Genomic DNA, 23739 nt, shown 5'->3' on the forward strand with positions numbered 1-23739 from the left:
GGCAATTTGCTTTTAATTTTATGAGTTTTTGTAGATTTATGATTAAACGATTATTGGTTAATAAAAATAAAAGTTTTAATTTGTTTTCAGGCTGATAATGATCAGAAGCGGACTGCGTCCCCGGGAGCCATGTCCCAACGTCCCGGCAATATGCAGTCTTGCTTGCCGTATCAACAGCAAAACATGATGAATATGGTACAGGATGAGGTTAAACAAGAAACCCTTGTACAAAGAAGTTCACATTATCTGACTGTTAGCAGTGGATGGATAACACAACATCCTGACAGTATGGAATCTGGACACAAGCAGAATCAAATTATCGCAGGACCTGGAAATAATTCAGTGCATGTTGGCCTTCCAGTGCTAGGCACTAATGGGCAAGTTATTGGAGTGAATACCTCATATAACAAACACGTTACGAATATCAAGAATACTGTTAACCTCACACCGCAAAATGTAATGGAACATGAGCGCAAAGAAGATAAAGACATAAATCCCGGTAAACAATCATCGAAAGAAGACGACTCGCAAATATTCTACGGTTTGAATCAGCCCCTAACACCTGAGGTGATGCAAAAGATTAATGAACAGCAGCAAATATTTATACAAAGAAACCAGAAACAAATCGAAGTAATGAAGGGCTATAAAACCCAAATGTCAGACAATGTAACTCAAAACAAACCTCATAACCAAAATCAGTATGTCCCACAGAACCAGTTAGTTATTCAAAATGGAACGGTAGTAAAAACAAATTCTGCAAAGACACCACCGTGGCAAGTGAAGAGGGTAGATAATACATCGAATGCCTTAATATGTCCCAGCCCTAAACAGCTAAAAATTGAGAATTCTGAATATGAAGATTCTAATCCCAATCCCATGGAGGATTCTTCGCCATCGGGTTCGTTTGCGAACAATGACCAGATGATGAACCCAGCTATGTGTTCCCGAGTTCCTCCTCTACCGCAACATTACAACATGATGGGACAGCAATGGCCAAATGTTGATAATAAAAAGAAAGCTAGATGTAACAGCAAAACTTCTAAGAAGAAAGCCGCTGCCAATGACCCTAAGAATATGAACTTTGGTAACAATGGATTGAGACATATGCAAGACGTCAAAGGCAAGCCTTGTGAAGATATAATGAGAAATAACGTTCCTTCGTTCATGGAAGATCCTAGTGGTTATCTAGCACAACAAACAGTACTTTTGAATAACACTATATCGAGACAGGTAGGTGTGAATGTTCCATATGAAGCTAACCAGTTTGAGAACTCCGGAAATTCATATAACACTTTGAATCCAACGGACAAGAAAAATCTCCCGAAGCAAAGTGAACCCATGAATGTGTTTAGAAATAATGTTGTAGCTAATTCAACACCATCCCCAAACAACGCTCCTGATAGTAGTCTTATACCAGAGAAAGTCGTTGAAAATAATCTACAGTCATGTTGCAAGGGCTGCAATGTTTCCTACAAAGGCAACTGTTCCGATACTTCGGATAACCCGATGCGCTCAAAGTTATTAAAACAACATACTAATGTTTATGGTCTCGAAATGGACAGTGGGGTGGCCACAACGTCTAGTCCTAAACATGGATTCGAAGATAATCCAGTTACATCATCAACCTATATAGATCGTAGTATGATGTTAAATGATAATTGCGGTCCGATACAAGCCGGTATTGTTAGCACTAGCAATGTGTCACCGAGTGAGACTCTGCAACAACCGGAGCCTTCACCTACATTGTCTAATAGCTCCCGTAATACGGACACTCCTCATAGTAGTGGCAGCAATTCAATGCAAAACTGTACATTCCCTGTTCCTAGTCCAGCCTATTCCAATCCAGGTTCCAGCAGAGATAACTTTAATAGTAATCCTTCTCCTCCAGGCAGTAATCAGCCATATCCGTACAATACCGTAGGGCCACCCAATACAGAATCGGTATCCGGAAATCAGGTTATGCATTTCATATCAAATCACAATATCCACAAAAATCTAATGGAAGTGAATAACATATCAATGGTTGGTGTCAAACCTGGAATGAGGAGCCAAGAATATAGAATTGATGGCAAGAAACGTATTGAAAATACAATGCCCGGTTATTGTCCGCCCCCACATCTAGGCGGGGGTCCGGCACATTCCCTTATACAAACTTGTTACATACAAACAATTGTTACGACTATGGCTAGCGGTTTTTCCGTTACAAGGGATACTGTAACATCAGTTCTAGCGGGAAAAGCTAATACTGCGACTACCTCTATAAATGCATCACAAGCAAATTTCATAAGAACTCCGCCGCCTCCAAGTGTCAATTTGGCGACGACCTATGCTATACCGAATAATCAGCCCGATCCCTTTATTAACTCTGTTAATTTGCCAACAAGTTATCCGCTGCACATCGCCGGTACAACCGCGCAAAATATGATATCAAAATCGCCTTTGGAGATGGTACAAAATGTTATAAGCAGTTTACCTTCCAAGCCGGAGGCGAGCAATTGCCAATCGACCATAGCGCAGAGAAGATCGTGTTCCAACTCATCCGGTCAGATACTTATTTCATCGACCGGTCAAATAATTGTGTCAAACAATCAAATGCCGCCACCTCCTCCTAAAAATACAACCACGATGTCACCAATTGGTTCTAACGCTATAACAAATGTGACCACTTCAGTTACTCAAGTCGTACCAGCTGTTGGCAATGTTCAACCGATTGTCAATCAACCGACTGTCGTGGTAAATGCATTGCAAACTCCTTTCGTTATTCAACCTCCCATGATGGCTGTTGAGGGACAAGTCGTCCAACCGAATACCGTCCTCCCTCAAATAGTAACTGGAGGCATCGTGTCTGGACCCAACGAAATTTCACGGCAAATTGATATGAAGAATGGACAAAACTTCGTCCAAGGTGTGGCCATGCTTTCTCCTGAAAGTTTAAAGAAGAGAAGTAAAAAGAAGAAAAATCAAACGGCGAATATAACGAACGTTCTGCAAATCACAGCACCGCAACAGAACCCAAATAATATCATGGTACACTCATCGCCACAACATAATTCTAGTCCACAGTTTTCGCCACGCGGTTTTCAATTGTCGCCAACAAACAATATATCGCCGACGCCGATGTTGCAAGCACTAACTATCGTACCTGGGAAGTCCGGTACTCCAGCACATATTGTAATGAACGGCCAAGGGAATTCAAATAACTTTGGATCTCAACAGATAATCACAAACACTTCACCATCACAACAAATTAACTTATTACAACCAGTCAATCTAATCAATAACGCCAGTAATGTGATGTCAAATTTCCCGGCGTTCCAACAATTTATTCTGCCAAATCTCGGCGGTATGGTAATGACAGCTGATGGCACAGCGATCATTCAAGACAATTCAACAGGAATGCCTATGCAATTACAATTGCAAACGGTAAACGGACAAAACGTTTTAACGCCTGTACAAAATCCTGGATTATTTACCGCCGGGAATAACAGCGGTGTCGTTATAAGAGCACAAAACCAGCAAGGAAAAATAATACAATCGCAACACAGCCCTGGTGCTCAATTTTTGTCCCCGAACAGTCAAGTTATGGTCAACAGTCCCAACTTCAACGGACAGCTCAGCCCTTTACTTGCGAATCTTAGTCCAACTAACGTCGCGTTCAATAGTTCGCAAGTGCGAGCGGGGAACGTCCAAACACAGGAGTTCATCCAGACGAATCAAATGGGCCAAACATTAATGGTTCCGTTGTCCCCGAAACCAGTTCCCATATCCGCTAGTAACAGAAACTCCACTTTCGTCCAGAACACGACTATAGTTCAACAACAGACAACACTAGTTTCCAACTCTCATAATACTTCGATGAACATGAACAATACCTCTCGATTGAGCATCGATCCAAATGTGCTTCTTACTCAGAAGGTCGGGAAGAGGTTTCCTCAAGAAAATCAGGAAATAAAGGACAAGATCCTACCGTTTGATGTGAAGGAAGATAAAGAGGATAGCGAAGGTTACGCCCGTTTAATGCAGGAGTTGGGTGGTGTAAGACATTCCGTTTCGACTCAGACTTTGGGTCAAAGAGGGGGTAAATCCCCTAACACAGCCGGGGGTTCCCCACCAGATACTACGACACACAGTCCGTTGGGAGCCTTAGATTCCGCTCCAAGCCCAAGATTATATTCCGCAGCAACTCACGCTACCTACGCCGATACCACAACCAAATCACCCGAACCCGCGGATGTTCATTCTTCGGTGAGTGATTGTATGGAATTTGACGTATTATTTCGACCACTAAGACGTTCAAAACTTTTCATCTCCAAAAACTTTTATAGAATTAACAAAAATCATATTCTGCCAAAAATAAATATACACACTCACATATAATATGTTATCTAATAAAATCAAACATATTTGCGGTAAATAGCATTCACATAGAAAGAAGTTAGTAGACATTGAAGCTTAAAAAGAGTAAAGATGAAAAGTAATTATTTTTCCATGAACTTTATTAATAACCAAGGATTAGGAAGCCCAGGGATGTTTTAATATGATATTGTAATTGATTCCAGGCGATGGTGCAATGTGTGTCCAGCAGTGAACAAGACATGGCTGAGTCAAGGGAACGAGCGTGGCCTGTGAGGAACGAAGAAACAGACTCACACAGTATGTATTTAAATTCACAAATATATATACAATTATACATGGGAGAAAATTAGATTCTGTTACAAAAAAAAATCGATTGTTCAAAATAGAAACATTTGCGTCTTTTATACTGTTCATTCTATCGAATGCAAATAAAATAAATCTTTATATTTATATAATGTGTCTTCAAGAAAAACGTGAACGGGTTGGTACTAAGATTCTGCGCTCATTTCCACCTGCCATCGGGTGGAATGACAGTCAAACTATAAACAGTGGAAATTAAAAAAAAAAGTTCGACCTGAAATACAAATTATATAAGGAATCATTAAAATATATTTCGTGTTTGGGGTATCTTCAAGAATGCCTCAAAATAACGGTTAAGATAGACGCATTTCTTATTTAATAACAAGACAAGAAAGAATTCCCGTATTTATTATGTACATATGTGTTACGTGAAACCCGTCGAGTGTTTTGAATTTTTAGAGTCAATTTTTTATTTACTATTTAATTCATATATTCTCTTCCATTACGCTATTTAATTTAAGAACAATTCCTTTTTTTATATGAATCGTTAAAGAATATATATTGCTAAGTATATTCGACAATTTATATCGGCGTTTTTCATTCACACATTCACGAAACTAATAGATTGCTTTGAATGTTCCAGATCTAATGTCAAACATACAGCTTATGAGGTTAAACCGCCACAACTCTGTGGAGTCGAGCGAGATGTACCACGGCATGGCTGCGAACCAGCAAATGATGCAAATGCCGTACGAAAGACCTCACAGCTACAAACGGAAAAACGACTTCGGGGACGGCTCATCGTATAGGAACGACAAAATTATGAGGACCAATTATAACATGGTCCACGTGCCCAAAGAATACGACATGAACCAGGACAAACAGAGGAGATTCTCGCCCGGCAGTTCGGAGAGCATGCAGAAAGTATTCGATAGACATTTAGGCTCGGAAGACGGTAAGTGTTACATGTTATACGCTTACCGCAGCTTCGATATGGGAACGCTATCCATGAGCTTCTGACACACATCATTTCTAACTGTATCTCGAACTGAACTACGTCTGTCGTATAACATGTTCCCTAAGCTTGAACTAATATTTACAATACCATCTCACGCTTTACCCACAGCTAACAAAATTCAAAATTTTCTTATCAATTATATGATTCAATGTTGTGTCTTGTATTGGTTATGGATTGTATGTACACAAAATTGAATATTAATAATGCGGTACTGATGTGTGTTGTGGTATATTTCAGCTTCATCGTAATGCGATATTATTGGTCATTGGTTTTCTTTTGGTTGGGTTAATACAAGATACATCTGTCTAGTATGGTGTAGTGGAAACTAATATGTCGCTTTCCATTGCACAATGTGATGTAACAAAATATATAGATAAATTGGCTCATACATTGGGACCTCATTACTAACGCATCATTGTAAAGCCATCATTTTCGTTCATTGTAAGTAAGCACATTTCTCATATAACTTGTATAACCTTCTACTGGCATTGGAAATATTTATATGTTGTTTGTAATCCGTCGTTAGACTTGAAAAATGTACTCTATTATCAAGCTATATGGAATATATTAAGTTGATCTGAAAAGTATAACTACGGATAAAATAGTTGTAAGACTTGCTAGTGGTTTAAATAATGTTTGTTAGTAAGAATATTATGATTTCCACAACCAGCAGCCTATATCTAAGTTTCCAAACAGTTTTTTGTGAAAACTAAGTTTTTGTGAAATACTGTTCCTAATCACAAGCTTTCCTTGAAGTGTTCGCTCTCTTTGCTTATGCAATGAAATCTGGACTGTGTTAATATAAGATTAAGATGATGAGATGTACTATAATGTGAAACAAAAATATCATATTCACTAACTAATAAAATTCATCAAAGCACATTATTTATTTGTAATAAGTATGCCAATAAAAAAAATAGTTAAAGAAGTATCCTAACGAGTGAACGGGTGTAGATACAGAGGATAATTACCGGAGATTCGAAGTCGGCGATCTGGTATGGGGGCCGGTTAAAGGTTATGTCTCGTGGCCGGGCAAGTTGGTGTCGCGTGTGTCGGACACCAGCTGGAGTGTCCGGTGGTTCGGTGGCAGGCCTACCAGCGAAGTCGAACACTCCAGACTGTTGACACTCTGCGAGGGTCTGGAGGCGCATCACGCGGCACGGATGAGACACAGGAAGTAGGTGGTCAGCTATAGATGGTTTGGATGGTTCAAACGGTTTGGATGATATCATAGCGTCACATTGATTTTGCAAGCTCTTATATTATGATGGTGCTGGGCTTCAAATCAATGTTCCATTGGATTAGAATGGTTTTGATGGCTATGGTGGTTGAATAGCATCTTTTAAAATTTTGTAAGTTCCTATACTACAGTAACGCTCATGAAACACTGTAATATTTTATTGTACTCGAGGTTATGCTTTTGAAGTTGTTTGTTTGTTACACATGAACTCAAAGTCTCGATTCGAAACTGTAACCTCATGTGCTCGTTTATAATACTTAAGTTTGTCAACTGTTGTTTAATATAAGAAGTTTCTGTACAGAATCGGTCTAAATAAATATAAAGTATGAACACTACGCTTTAGTCTAGTTCAAGATGAAAATTCTAGATGTTAGCCGTTATTGAATTAACCCAACCCAAAGTGAGACCCATTGCATAAATTTACGCCTGCAAATATAGTATAGTTAAAAAATTGCTTAGGCACATTTAACTCGAACTACATTTTGCTAAATTATTATGTACAGGAGCAGAAAACTAAATACGCTATTAGAGAACGCCATACAGGAGGCAATGGCTGACTTAGATAAGAAGACGGAAAATAACGACGCTGATGATTTACAAGAGGATGTATCTGATGTAACAGACACTACTAAAAGGAAAACACCCAAACTTAGGAAACACAAGAAAAACCCATCCAAAGTCGACGGAACCCGTTTGAGGAGCTCGCGATGACGTCACAATGTTCGTTAAAACAAAATCAATTCTACCCCCAACGGTGGTACGAAACAACGGAATAGAATTATTAAATGTATTGAAATTAAGCAAACCGTTCTAATGTAAAGTTACGTGCTTTGCGATAAGGAATGCAGTTTTTATTAATAACAATTAACGTAATAGATTCGTATGAAATAGTTAAATTTAATCCATTATTAATATACCCGAATGCCTAATATCAGTAGTGTTTAAAATAATGTAACATCTCTTATCGAGGTTCCTAAGTCCAGGAGAGCTGTTCTCTGTAAATATTTCATATTTCGATGTTTTATAATAATAAAAAAATTAATAAATATTAAAATTAAATTAATGGAAATTTTAGCAGCTAGATAGTAGACGTGATTGAATCACTTTAGTTAAGTTACAGATCATAAGTTTTAATCGTCGTTCTGAGATTCTTATTAATGCTAAATGTTTCCTAATTTAAACTATGAAATTCGCTGTTCCTGTACATAGTAGAGGGGCAGCCTTTATAATTTAAAAGAGAAACAATAAAAATTATATTGCTTTTAAAACTACCCTCAAAATTTATGTAATGGATACATTCTATCTCTTTCCTTTTGGCGGCGACTAAAAGGGATGGCTCATAGGTTTAATTGGGCCCCGTCGGGTTTTTATAACAATTTTCATCGACATTTTGTACAATTTTAACGATTTAAATGTAAATTAATAAGAGTGTGCTATATATATCGTGTACATTACATATTTTTTTTTTGTTTGTTTGTTAGAAAATAACATGATTTCTAGTCAAAATATTGAGCATATTAAATTGTAGATATTGCGGATGGAGATAATTGACAATAAAACGGGCCTGGCGACCTACTTTACATAAATAAATGCAGTATTTATTTACTTTCTAACAGTATAATTGTTTGCTGTAATATAATTATTTTTAAAGACTCAATAGTTTTAAGGTGACGTCGATGGGACGTGAGGCGACTGGTGTCGGATTCATAGCAGCGCGTATATCATTTGTGTACTTAATGTATTTGAGTGTTCCATAATGATGCTTTGGAGGGGGGAGAGGGGTATGGAGACAATATTATATATAATCTGCTAGTCCCTCGATCCGCAGTCGTATTCCGAGTCGCAGGATTAAAATATATTTTAATATAAGTTATATATATATGTATATATATTTTTTTTTGTTAAAAAGAAGTTATTATTTTAAAACATTTTATTCTTAATAAATATAATATTTATACTATAATTTAGGCCTATATTGTTAGTATGTTTAGTTTCCATGACATTTGTAAAAAAAAAAAGAAACAACAAGGCCATAAATGTCATCGAATATCAACAAAGGTTTTATATAATTGTGATAAACGAAAAGGGATTAGAACAATCGAGATTTATGTTTACAAGTTAAGCTGATATAACAACGGCATCACATCATATATGATTAATTTTATATAAACAAGGGATTCGGAATATATTGATACATTTTTAAAATGCTTTTTTTATCAATATAAACATCACAGTACAGTATAGTTAATAAATGTTTTTTCTTATAGTAGCTAGATTATTAGATCATGTCGTTCCATGATTGTTTGGTAGTCAATTTGTTATCAGCGATCATTGTTAGATGTCGGTGTAATTCGTTTTCATGGAGCCCGCGACGTATCGGGCCAAGGCTTACTGTTATAAATATTTACAATCTAAAGTAGTCCCATCTATTGATTTCATCGTATCCGATATATAATGTGAAATTTTAATGCGATATTGTTTATTACGAGGTCGGATTTATCGACGGGACGGTATTATGTAAATATTCGTATAATTGTAGTTATGTATAGTATTCTATTTCAATGAAATTAATGTTTTATAGACTAATACATGTACAACATAAGATTATTTATTTGTTTTGCTGTGTACATATTTTTTTTTCAATAAAATGTACCTGTTTTTAATTTATGATTTGTATTTTCATTCCTATCGTTTTAGTCGCTATGAAGAGGACGTAAGAATTTGTATCTATTTTGAACGGTTCTCAGTCTGTGTAAGTAAAAAAAATTTTCAAATAACTACATACAAAATATTAACTATGAATGTAAAAATATTGATCACATTCGAGTTGTGAGTTTTAAAAGTAATGCTATTTGGATAAAACGTCGCATTAAATTTGAGTTTGAAGACCATTATACAACTCTTATTACCTACTTTACCTACTTATATTAAAGGAAGAATACGCTGATTAAAAACTTTTCATTTCTATGATCTCGTTTTCATAGATACTGTTAGGAGTGGTGCATCCATGCCGTGCTAATTATAATAATGAACCATTGTAATTTTGTAATGGCAACATTCAAGTATCAACTTGTATTTGAAAACTATAAATACTGGCTTCAGCCATTTTGGTGGATATAACATTATGTAACGCTGAACATTAAAATAGTAAGACAGAAACTGTACCTCGAACAATATCTTCTTTTATCACGAGTATATTTAAACCTAGGTGCAAAATCCTTTTATAATATGCACTGTAAAAAAATTCATTGACATGATAAAGAGTATTTTTTATTTTCTTACGACTTCGTGCTGTCAAACTAAAGAGATAATTTCCAATCAATTTATGAATGAAAAAAATTTTAACTATTCGTTTATAGTTCAACAATACAGACCTGTGATAGGGGTGATGTTCTTATTTCTGTGTTATAAACAATAAGGCACCTAACTTATTCGTGACACAGATAAAAAAAATATTATAGGGACGATAATTTTATGTGACTCGATATTCATTAAACATTCTCATGGTTCATATATGAATATTGATTTATTTATACCAATAATCCTACAATAATGAGTTCTCTGATTAAACGTCCCTCAGAATTGAACTCATATGTCACCTATTTTATAATTAACTTTATTATCTTCAGAACGATCTTGACAGTCGATTAAAAGGGGTATATGACGATAATTATCATACGAGACTAATGTTTTGTAAGGACTGCGAGGCTCCTGTCGCGAATGGCACTATTATCTACGTATATTATAAAGGTTTTATAAATGACGTAATTTTAAGTAATTCGCTCATATTATATAATATTAATGTTCATTTTATTTAAGTGACATTTAAAATACTATGATGAGGAATGAAAAACTACTAGAATCAATAGCAATGTTTTTTGTGTAATGTATTTTGATATCATATGGCTTGTACTTTCCGACCTAAAAGTCCAATCCTGAATACTATTTATAATCACAATAGAGAAGGAATATGTTTTATCTTTTCTCTAAATTGATCAATGTTTAATATGTACCTATGATATATTCCAATATATCTATATTACAACATGTTGTGTTGGTGTTCCTAATTTAATAAATTCTTTTAACCTATGTTCCAACGTATTGCTACATTATTATGGAGATGTGAAATATCAATAGTGACAGACCTCTATTTCAACAAACGCAACTTCACTTACCACCATACTTTCCTTAAATTACTATATAGAGCGTGTCCGATAAACAATGCATAACCTGGCATTTTTTTTCTTTTTAGAAAATAATAAAAATAGAATATCCTTATCCTGGGAAAAAAGTAACCTTTTTTAAAAAAAAGTGTTACTTTTTTCCTTCTTTCACTCCTTTGTTCACAATTTTCATAAATCAACGAATTTGTTCGACTGCTCGCTATTATAATGCAGTACATTTATTGTGTTGATTGGTATGAGTCTCCGAACAGTATCAGCTATTCATTTTTTTAATTTAAGCTTTTACTGAGATTTTACTTAAAAAATGTTTAAGAAAATATTTCAAACCTAAGTAAACACCTGGGGTCTAAAAAATTGTATGAAAACCTCAGTGACCAACAATTTTAAAATAATGTTAATATATCACAGATATTTTTTATATAATATTATAATCATTCATGTCAAATGTCAAGTGTCAAAATAAGTGACATAAAATTTTGTGTCATTCGAGCATTTATAATATTTATTTGTCTCTGGCGATTGGGATTAAATAAAAACGATTGTATTATCAAACACTTAGACCGCATGTCGCTCTCGGCCAGTGGCTGAACAGGTTACTAATTATAGTTACTTTACGAGAAAGTTAGATCACTAATTATGTTGGTGCCCCTGAGATGACAACCACGTTCTTTGAATGATGATTGGAAAAGAAGTGGTCGCAGCTTGAGTCGAAGAACTATTTTTAGGACACTTTACTGCAATAACGACGTAAAACGGCTACAGTTTTTTTTTAACAACACTAATAATATTAAAATGGAAGAAGAAATTTATAAATATACTTTCGAAGAGGAAAATTAAACTAAAAGCAAAGAAATTACAAAATACACAAACACTTTTACCATATCAAAATTCCAATAATACATATGTACTTATATAATATTTCAAACACATGTGGAACTCTATCAACGAGGAGTCCGGGGTTAACCACAATATAAAGCAGTACTTACATAAGAATACTGAGGAATATACTAAGCAAGAATAGTGAGCATATTAGACAAAATTCGAAAACTCACAACCTCGAGGAAAATGTTACTATGTTATTGAGATTGATTTAATTTAAAATGTTAAAAGTTTCGTTCTTCTTCAATTTCTAAAAGTAAATGTAATTAATTTTTTTTTGCTCATGGGCAATGTTCAAAAAATAAATTTTTTTGAACAAATTTTTCGAAAACTTAAACACATCGAATTTTGTATACGGTTGCAAATTTCTTTTACAATTGAGCAATATGATAGAAGATAGAAGCAAGATAACCATATTTATAATGAAAACTCTTGAAAATTTTTCATATTAATTAACGGAGTGCAACGTGGGCATTCACTATATTAATGATTGATGGACTGTTAGCGATGAAAGAGTGACAGTTTTATTTTTTAAAAGAGTTATCAAAGCATCGGCACAAGTTTATTAAGATGCCATTCTTTAGCAGGTATTTAATTGGGGTCCTAACAATATACCTAATATTCAGTAGAATATAAAGAATGTTCCTTTCAGTAAGATTTGCTCTTTGTCATGGGACTCGTTCCACCTAATCTTGATTAGCAACGAATGTTTCGGACTATATCAGATCAGAAGGCTGACCGTCACTTAGTCACCATGATGATCTCGTCTGCCCGTGATCACGGTTGCTGGAAAGTAACCGAAACGTCGGGAGTATGTAGTTTTTTACAAAAATAAATCACGCGTAGTTTATCCTAAAAATACTAGTTTCAATTAAATTAACTGGATCATGATTAAGTGCCTTCCAGTTTTTGAGAATAGGACTTGCTCTTAACGCCATGGTTATTTAGAGTCCCTAATATTATTCATACGATTGCAAGTAAATATTTTTATAGAAAGAGTTGGTGCTGCTATTAAAAACTGGCATTAACGTTTTAAAACTGTACCTATTCCAGCCAGTAGCCACGTGAGACCACTTCGAATAATATTTATATATTTTTATAGTTTCATTAGTATTGATCAATAACTACTTGTAGTAAAAAAAAAGATTTATTTACCACTACATAAATTAAAGGTTAAAACTGCTCCTTGGCTTAAAAGTTCAGAAAAAAATTAGAGTTTGCGCCATTAAGTACCTTACATACCATTCAAGAACAACCAACAAGATATATATTCACAAAAATGCGTTGGATGACTTAGGTACCTACTTCTTAACGAAAAATGGGCACCTATTGGGCGAGACATTTCCGGTGTGAGAAACTGCTTGGCTTCTATTATAGTTAACGCCACAATAGCTTAGTACAGTCTGACGATGTATAAAAAAATGAAAGTAAATCGTCTGATCGAAATAATAGCTTACCTATCCGGACATTATATGGTGTAGAACTGGAAAACTGGAAATGTTATAAATGACAGATTAGTATTATCAATATCAGTAGCCTAATTTAATACATTAAAATGCGAAGATTTAGGAATTAAATCCAGTGTTTAAGCGCTCTTTATGTACTGTCAATATTCAAACTCGGGGAAGTTTTGATAAAATGGTTTAAGAGGGACAGTAACAACTAAATACCGGGGTCTAATAATGTGGAAAAAATTACAATATATTCAAAAAAAAAAAATCACATACATTTACTACAGTTTGCTGGAGACATCCAAAACATAAAACATATATAAAGACAAGGCTAAATCATTTATATCTTTAAAATGTATTTAAAATAGTCGAATGAATCTCAAAATTTCAAATGATTTATTACTATCTGAGTAATAAAAATCGATAAACTGAAATATAAAATGTCGTTTCAAATCACACACATCGCTAAATCGATAACCAATTGTCCTGTAGATACGTGACACAGCATGAACAAGAACTAGGTCAATGTACTATTGTAGTAAATCATTTCAAACTTATATACTAACCAATAACATTGTATTCTTAATTTAAACATTGAGCAAATGCGATATATGAAGTTAATTCAGTTAACATTTTGTATAAAATCGATTAGCGATAAAAACTAATGGATAAAATATAAAAGAAAGTGAAAATAAGGAAGGCGAAATAAATTTCACCGAATACGACTTAACTTTAAATGTAAAAACATTTTCCAAAGAGTCGTTCATTTTGATTCAGCATTATCAGGAATTGTGTGAAAAATTTCGGATACAAATAACAATCGAAAAAAAATGTCTGTTCCGAATGTTACTTTCGCGATTCACTCAGCTTAACGCCTAAAATAAACAAACATTATTTATAGAGGCGAGAAAAAAATAAAAAAAAGAATAATGGAGAGGGAACAAAATCAGGGAAATCTCTTTTATGAAGACTCTCTCTTTGTATTAATTGCTGACAAATTGTATTAATACTATACTAAATTATTTATCTAAACGCAATGTTTGCCTTGAAGTGATTTTGGTTCTTTAAGACTTGGAAAATTTACTGTATCTTTTATCCGTCCTAATGCCGTACTTTTGATTCATATAATCTTATTGATACTACATATGTACATAGGTACATACATACATACATAGTACATACTTTCGATTTATTATTTGATTATTTTTTGAATGAACAATTTAAATTATTAAAATAACTCTTTATCATCAATATCAAATTAGATGTTTTAAACAAGTGAATAAAAAACGAGCAAATAGAATTATTGATGTAATGTGGTTCTCGCTTGAGACGTTTGTAACAGAGGGGAATTTGAGAATCCCATTCTTGTTGGATCCTGAACACACGGTGTTTGACCACATGTTGTAGCTCGTGAGATTAGAAATTTATGCCATTTCAGGTATGGGACTCGTTAAACCAGGGGTTGGAAGTATTTCTGAAACGGCTAATAGAATAGGGAATTAAGTATTTCTTTCTTTAATTCTGTGTTCTCTGGAAATAAAAATGTATTTAGAAAATATAAAATAACTGTGTTAATTAAATGCGAACGTCGAAATTAGAACTTATAATTTCGTGTTATGGGGCATACTATTAGCCGTAAATAAGTAAACAAATAAAATAACATGCATGATAGTACAAAGGCTTTGCTTTAAAAGAATTTACTTTAGAAAGCCGTAATTTAATGTTTTATTTTATTTATTTAAGTACTTACCAGTTATCTGAATTTCTTTATTGTGATCTTTATTCTTTACATACGTATATTTCATGCCTTTAAAGTAACTGAGAGATGAGAGCCGTTATAAGTACGTCAGTAACTTTACGCTTGAAAACATTCTCGTATGATTTATCATCCATCTCTGCTCAACATTATAAAGCAAAAGTTTTCTGTTTGTGTGTACTTTCGCTAAATTCACGGGGATTCATGTATGTAATTAATGTGATTTATTGGAGCGTTCGAGACACGAAACGGAGTAATCCTTTGGAGCATAACTTTACATATACACATTATAGTCTACGTATAGTCCTTTTTAAATGGGTTAACGATGTGTTTGTTTTTAGAACTAACTTTATTAAATAATTGCTTAATGAAGTGACTTTTATTATAAGGAGGGAAAAGTTAGAATAGCATCTAATCATTGGAATCATTTGGGAGTAAATAAAAAACTTTTTTGGTTTGTTTGACCGTAGCAACCAACTCTCAAAAAAGATCTAAATTCAATTTACAAATACAGTGAGTACATAAGTTCGATAATTATAGCGTCTTTAATTCCTTAAGTTTCTCTATCTTTAAGTTAAACTTATTATTTTGAATAAAATGAAACTACACAGAGAATATATATATTTGTGCAAGTGTTCCGGTTTGGTCGCATTTATAATTATTTAACGTGGCCCTAAATTTGTTTAAAATTGTTTTATCTGCGTATGTCAAACAAAATATATAAAAACGTAATTAATTATAAGCATACTTAAGTATATGGACGAGAAAATATAAGAAAATAATTAAAATATAAAATATTTATGTTACAATTTAAATGATCCATAATCGGAATGTATATATTATTTTATTTTTATAAAAGACGTCAAGGATTGTTCAGTATGTTTGTGATTTCTTAGAACCTGAAGTAATTTAACGTGACAATTCATTAAACTAGAAGTTTATTTAACGCGTTGGTACAAAAGACTAATTATTGAAAAGAAATTTTTAATGATACTGCAGTTTAGAATTCTATATTTTAATTAGTAACTGTCCTCTTAATTTTTTCAAAAACATTATAGCAATTACTCATTTAGTACGTGTCGAAATAACAAAACATTCATATTGAAATTAATTCTGGATTTGAAGAAAAAAGTAAAATAACTTAAATATTATCTACAAATTAATACAAAACTGTATAAACCCGGTTTAGCTCCAAGTTGCATAGAAAGTTGCCATAAGAAAATGTTAACAGTTGACTTGAAGCACAAAAGTTTTGATTTATGCAGCTCAGAAATATGGTTTACTTTATCTTAATACTTCGAAAACATCTTCATTGTCTTTTAAACATTATTAAAATTATAGAATTTTATGAAAAACCTATTTTCGCTTGTAGAATTTTTATTTGTAATGAAATACGCAATAAGTTGAAATGTAATAAAAAAAAACTAACTGTTTCATAACATCCATCTTATAAATTTGAATTTGACTTAAATAATCTTTATTTAAACTGAATTTAGTTTCAATAGAATTGTGGAAGTTAGCAAAATTTTGAGTTCTAATTCAATTACATTTCAAAGGCTTTCAATTCAGAATGTTCTTAGTCAGTATTATAATCTATATAATAGATTCTCTGTGATTGTGGTCAGTTTGCAGAAACTTGACAGATCCATTTCAGTTATCAAAGGCTAAATTATTATTGGATTTGCCTTTTAGGAAATTTATCAACTACGATCCCAATGATTCCATTATAAATTGAGACTAACTTTTAACTTATTCTGGTCTTGATAAGTCAATTAAAATGATCGTTAATATAATTAACATCGTACAATAAAAGTTTTCAATCATTATTACAACTGTATTGAAAATAAATACAATATTTTAATGAAAGCTTATCCTTTTAATATATTCTAACGAACAATTAATATTCAAGATTAATTAAGCATTATTATAATAATCAAACATTATATTACGGAGAATTTTGTAGCAACTCCTGATAATGCCCGATTCTCGTGTTGACGGATTTAAGGCAATACTCTGAAGGCAAAACAATATAACTGTGCTAATATGCAAATTAGATTTTGAGCTTACGTCACAAGATATCAGTAAATTATTTTTTTGAATTCGATATATACCTTTATATAGTGAAAAACGTATCTTTGTCATCATCTGCCTAAGCAACAATTCTTTTAATGTTGTTCATTTACCCAATGCAAAAGTTTAATTGATGAATTACTTATTTCTATTTTCGATAAATGCTTCAATATATTGTTAAAATTAAATGGTAAGTGTGCATTCACGAATACTGTCTATGACATAAGTATCCCGTAAATTAAAATCACGTAATACCTATCAATGAAATAAGAATAAATGTCCGTTTCAGACTTGATTTGGAGTACTTAATGGTATAGTTTACAAACTAATGTCATCCGTAATCTTAAAAGTCCTTAGCAATATAAAAAAATTGCATATTGCTTAAATTGTTTCCGTGAATAAACAATAGACAAAATATAGTTGTTTATAAATATAAGACGAGCATTATTATGTTGGTATTTCGTTTAGCACAGTTAGTTTTGTTTTACGAAGTTTGAAACAAGTTGCTAAAGTAACCCTTGTTTAAATACTACCCAAAGTTTTGAAGTAGTTTTAACAAACAGCTAGGATTTTATTAAAACAGAATAAATTTGTTTACATAAACAAAATTAAGGTATATTTTTTTTATAACCCTAACATATAAAATGGAAATACTGAATGATTCACAGAACATGACTTTTCTTTGAACTCTCTTAAATCATCGATACAATCACATTAATTCCAAATGGGTATGTAGTTTTTGTATGCATTTAGTTGACATTCTGACTGTTTAGAAAATTCTATTAATTAATCACTAAATATCACCCCAAAGCATATATTGCCTAACATTGTAATTGCAATTGAAAATCCTGTACAAATGAAATAATTATGATTCAATTTAAAAACTGAAAAAGGCTTAACGAATTGAAAATATCGGATATAATTTATCGTATAAAATATAACATCGGTATTTATAAGACAAATATTATAGATTTTAATGTTATTGTTCTGAAAATAAAATATAATGAATCAGATATACAAAACAAATATAGTTCAATTGAAAAGTGAAGTGACTTAAAACCGTTTAAAACCATACAAAAGTTTTGTTATATTCCGTTAAAATATTTCTTATTGAACAATATAAAAGTTTTTGTTTTAAAGTAAAACTATTTATATATTGATACTCATTTATATTAATTCAAGATTTTTTTGTAAAATCGTTTTCGAAAAGTTTTAAATACCATTCTATGAAGTTCTTTGAAGTAAGATTTTAAATTACTAAAATGAATATCAGTGACATAATAGAAACAAAATTATTTACTCACTTTCTTGATTCTAGATTAATATATTTTACGAATCGTTTAAAATACAAAGCAATTATTCAAATAAAACTTAGTGCTAATGATGATAGTGTAGTGAAAATCTTTAAATTTAATTATCAAAAAAAAATAAATAATTAAAAACAAGAAATCGAGAAATAAAAATATTTGATTCTTAAATGAAATTAAAATACGTATAATTAAAAAAACACTCATCTATTCAATATAATGAACTAATAGAAACAGTAACATTCTTACAAAATATAAATACTCGTAATTCAGGAAAAAAGTTCCGTTAAAAGCGCCGTAATGTTTTCTAGTTTCAGTAGATAAAGTTTACTTGTAGTCTCTATTAAATAAAATACACAGAATCAAGAAGCGGCGAGGAGGCTGCTGAAGGCGGTACGTGATGAGACTTGGATCTGTTGTTTGGCCATTCTGAAATGTGAGGAATAAACAATGAGTATGAATAAAATAGAGAGTGCTTCAGAGCTATTTTAGAGTTTTACGTTCAGTTAAGAGTTTAGTTATAGACATAAATTTTGTGCCATAATAAACTTCCAGTTTATCCTTTACTTTTCTACAAGTAAATAAATACGTAGAGTATAGAAATACGTATTCTTATAATACTTTCAGTGCTGAATGTGTAGGCAACTTATATTTTTTGAATGTATGGATTTTGATAAAACTATAGATGTTTTTGAGCAAGAAATTTCAGATAGAAATGATAGCGTCCGGAAACTATCGCCGAAATTTTATTTGATTTCAATGGACCATCGAATCTGTTATATAATGTACCAGAAATATTGACTATTACGCTGAGAATTTTCCACAAGGCCAATTAAATGAGAATAATTGGCTATGAACTTGGTGTTGCTGAGAATGTGATATTGGTAAATAAGACCGCTCAAGTAAGAAGTCCGCTCAAAATGTTTTGTAATATTTTTTTAATGAAATCGATTGCTTCGTTGGAGAATATCTTTTTTTATGGAAACAAAAACTACAGAACGTAATTATTTTTTTTATTTTGATCTTGATTATGTTAATTTTGAATATCCTAAGTTCAATTAATTAATTATAATTCCTTATAAACTTTTAGGGTATAAAGTTTTTTATGCGATTTGTCTGCTTACCTGGAGTTTGAAGTTTTGGCCATTGTTTAGTATTCAGATATCGTCGGCTTGTAATTGGTTTTGACTTCGAAGAAAACGAGGGTGAGCTGTGAAAATATATTGGAATTTTTTCTATCAATAGAAAATATTGACGTAGAAGCATTTTTCTTGCGTATTTTTTCATTACTTACGTTCTGAAATAAAGAAATATATGTCTTCAACTAAAAAAATGTGTAGAGTTTGCTATTTTTTTTTAAGTTAATTACACAATCGTCAGTATGGAAACTCTGCTTGGAGTGTAGTATAAAATACCAAATATTTTTATATTTTTATCTCGGTCTAATGTAGATATATATAATAGTAGAAAAAGAGATGCTCCAAAGACATTTTATCGTAACTTGCTCTCGAAGTATAACTTTCTTTTCATGCATTATCCACTATTTATCCTTCCAGGGTGGTTATACGGGCTTGATATATACACAGGTTATATTAACATCGTCTGTTTCACTTTTTATAACTTTAAAATGCTTAAATCGTCAAAGGATAATTTCTGTATTATTTAAAAAATACTATATTCGATTTATGTGCATGTGTGATACAAAAATTTTCACTTCTCAAAATTATGAATTCGAAGGTAGTTGTAACTTGTAAGTTGCAATATAAGCTGTAAGTTACAAAATTTACGAATTACAATTGAAAATCAAATTACATAGGACAAAGTAAAATTGGACCCAGCACAATACTCTCGTTCGCAGTTTAAGTATTCTCCTTATTGGAGTCATCCCAGGTAATTATTGTTGAAGGAGAAAAAAATATATGCCTTTATAAAAATTGATACAGTTTTAGTGAATGCAGTATTTATTTAGTTAACGGAGGTAGTAATGATACTGACATAAAACCCTTACGTTTATTACAAATATGACGTGGCTGTTATTTATAAACTGTATAGTTTTAATTTTGACATTATATAAATAATTTTGACAATAATACCCACTATGGATACGTAGGTATGATTTTTACGGTAATAGAAATGATAATAAATAACCTATGCCACTCATGATAAATGGAAATAATTTTATAGTTCGTAATTGGACTATTAAACCATTTTTACTTTATGAACCCCTTATCGTTTATAAAATTAATATATAGATTATAGCGAAGGAATATTTGTTTCAGCTTAATGTAGGTGTTGATAAAAAGGTCGAATATTTCGAATTTCCAAGCTATAAATAGATATTATAAATTAGACTCTTTTTTTATTATCTGCCTTTTTCTAACATCCCTTCACAAAATAAGAAATTTTGACATATTTTTAAATATGTAGTTAAAAGTTAATTCTTCAAAATCGAATCTAATAAAGCTCAATTTATATATATCTTAATGTTATTTGTTATCTCAAGTGCCAATCGATCAGTACAGCGACAAAGCACAAGATAAATCTAATTGCATTGAGAAGTAAGACAGCGGGAGGCTTTGCAGTAGGTGGAGTTAATATTTGAGAAAGGTAAAAGGAGTGTCTGGATGGCGGCTGCCTAAGACCGGGATAGTTGGCGCAATTTGGGGAAGGACTTCGAGCAGTAGCCGGGCGCCAGCATCAACATCTGCGGCGTCCGCGTCGAGCTCAGTCCCCGGATGAAATATCTGGGGCTGACTCTGGACGGTAGGTGGAACTTCCGGGAGCACTTTCGCGGTCTCGTCCCGAAATTACTCGGGACGGCGAACGCTCTCGGAAGGCTTCTGCCTAATCTCGGTGGTCCAAGCGCGACATGCCGGCGCTTGTACACCGGCGTGTTGCGTTCGATGGCGCTGTACGGAGCACCAGTGTGGGCCGGTGCCCTCTCGAGGCCGAACGTGGCGTCGCTGCACAGAGCGCAGCGCGTCATGGCTTTGAGAGTGGTGCGTGGATACCGCACGGTCTCCCACGAGGCGGCTTGCGTGCTCGCTGGGACGCCTCCCTGGGACTTGGTCGCCCAAGTTCTGGCGGAGGTGCACCAGTGGCGCGCACGAGCTCGATCCCAGGGTGTGAATCCGCCCTGGGATCCGGTGGATGGTTGGCGACGCTCCGCACACGAGGAGCTACTCCGTCGATGGAGGCGGCGGCTCTCCGAGCCAGTGGCCGGGTTGCGTACCGTGGAGGCGATTCGACCGCTCCTTAAGGAGTGGGTGGATCGCCGACACGGTTCCTTGACCTTCCGGCTGGTGCAGATCCTCTCGGGGCACGGTAGCTTCGGGCGGTATCTGTGCTACATAGTCGGAAGAGAGCCGACGGCGGCGTGTCACCATTGCAGTTGCGTGGATGATACGCCCGACCATACATTAGCGGAGTGCCCTTCGTGGGAAGCGGAGCGTCGCCAACTAATCACCGAAGTTGGCGCGGACCTTTCGCTGCCGGCCGTAATCAAGGCTATGGTAGGTAGTGAGAGGGCCTGGGCGGCGGTGGTCTCTTTCTGTGAGGTTGTCATCTCGCGGAAGGAGACTGCCGAAAGGGGGAGGGAAGATGATCCCTCCTCGGCGCCGATGCGCCGACGTAGGCTGGGTCGTAGGCAGCGGGCTTATGCCCGCCGAATGCCTCCCCAGTGAGAGGAGCCTGCGGGTGTCGGAGGGGTAATCCGATGCCCGATGATCCAGGCAAATGGAGAGCTGCAGGCCTTACGTTCTGGCAGGCAGTTCTTGGAGAAGGAAGGGGGGTGTGGGTGGGGCCCACCTCTCCTACCGAAGGCGGAGTCCCCTTTTAGGGGCTCGTGCGTAGTGAACGGATGAATGGCAGGCCGTCCCCGTTACACTAGCTTACGCACTGCGCCGAGAACGCCGGGGGGTTTTAGTGGGTGGAAATCCCACATGCCCCGGTCGCGTTTCCCCCGCGGCCGGAAGTCTTTCAGAAGATTTCCCCTCGAAAAAAAAAAAAAAAAAAAAAAAAAGGACTTCGAGCAGTAATAGACTAAAAGAGCCAGATTTCGTTGAATGACGATTTCTTAGTAGTGATAGTTATACTTTAATTATTTTAATTCTTTATTATGTCTTTGCTATTTAAATATAATACTCTGTCGGAATAGTTAAAGTTTTAACAATCTTTTTATATCTCAGATATTTTTAATTGATATTCACTGATTTCGTAATAATAAAAGTTTTCATTTCATTCATCTCAATATTTTTTCTTCAAAAATATATTTTTAATTTATTATTTATACGTGTTTCTATTTCAAGATTGAACTGAACTATGTAGTGAGAGAACTATATAATATGCAATAAACAATTCAAGATGCACCATCCAAATATAAATAAAAGTAATCACTAATTTTAGATTTATTAGATACATACTTATTACTTTGAGTGGACATGAAAAGACCGTAGGAACTTTGTAATATCTAATGATAAGTAAGAACAAAGTGAAGCTACCTACGTGCGACAACTAATTCTTTTCGATTCGTAAACACACATACAATTGTTAAAATCATTTTATTAGACAGCTTTTTATTTTCATTAAAAGTGAATTTTGTCATTCAAATGATATAAGATTTCATCATTTTTTTTTAAATGCAGACGGATTTGTAAAAATTGAGTGTATTCATCTGTAAGGATCACATATTCACTAAGGGTAGGTACTGGTTCTTGTTGCATATTCGTTGAATTTTAATTCCAATAGACAGTGATGTGCCCTCGAAGTGAAGAATTTTGAGAGGAAACACAAGAAAGTTTTATCCACAATGAAAGTTAAACGATGCTATAGATATTTCTTCGACAGACAAGTTTACCACCGCAAGCGCTATCTATACGACCGGTAAATTCAGAAGTTAATATATCCTTCGGCCAAAACGAACGTTGGTTTACTTTTTATTGCTTTTAGCAATTTTATTAAAAGTTATTTGTTAATCTCGTTCCAATGATTCTTTAACTCCAAGTTGTTCAATAGAACAGACAGGAATTAATCTTTTGGATGTTTGTCGATTTTCTAAAAGCTTAGGGAAGTTATCAATTCTACATATTTATTATAAATTCTCAACGTAACGTACTATCATGAAACTCATTATTACTTAGTGAAGGCAAAACAAATACGAGATATATTAAATTTGTTTTA

General features: G+C 33.8%; 1 protein-coding gene across 3 annotated transcripts in view; it reads left to right on the forward strand.

Annotated features, from left to right (window-relative positions):
• Window positions 1-9581, forward strand: part of LOC116766855 (uncharacterized) — a 42936-nt gene extending 33355 nt beyond the window's left edge. For 2 of the 3 annotated variants that reach the window (XM_032656988.2, XM_032656989.2), the window contains exons 5-9: window positions 91-4245; window positions 4560-4653; window positions 5300-5611; window positions 6629-6851; window positions 7418-9581. In XM_032656988.2, the coding sequence (XP_032512879.2) occupies window positions 91-4245; window positions 4560-4653; window positions 5300-5611; window positions 6629-6851; window positions 7418-7625 (4992 nt within the window). In that variant the 3' untranslated portion in view covers window positions 7626-9581. The remainder of the gene's footprint in view (window positions 1-90; window positions 4246-4559; window positions 4654-5299; window positions 5612-6628; window positions 6852-7417) is intronic. The other variant, XM_032656990.2, reaches the window with a different exon arrangement.
• The last annotated feature ends 14158 nt before the right edge of the window (window positions 9582-23739 follow it).

This window comes from Danaus plexippus, chromosome 10, assembly GCF_018135715.1.
Source record: "Danaus plexippus chromosome 10, MEX_DaPlex, whole genome shotgun sequence".
NCBI classification, from domain to species: domain Eukaryota; kingdom Metazoa; phylum Arthropoda; class Insecta; order Lepidoptera; family Nymphalidae; genus Danaus; species Danaus plexippus.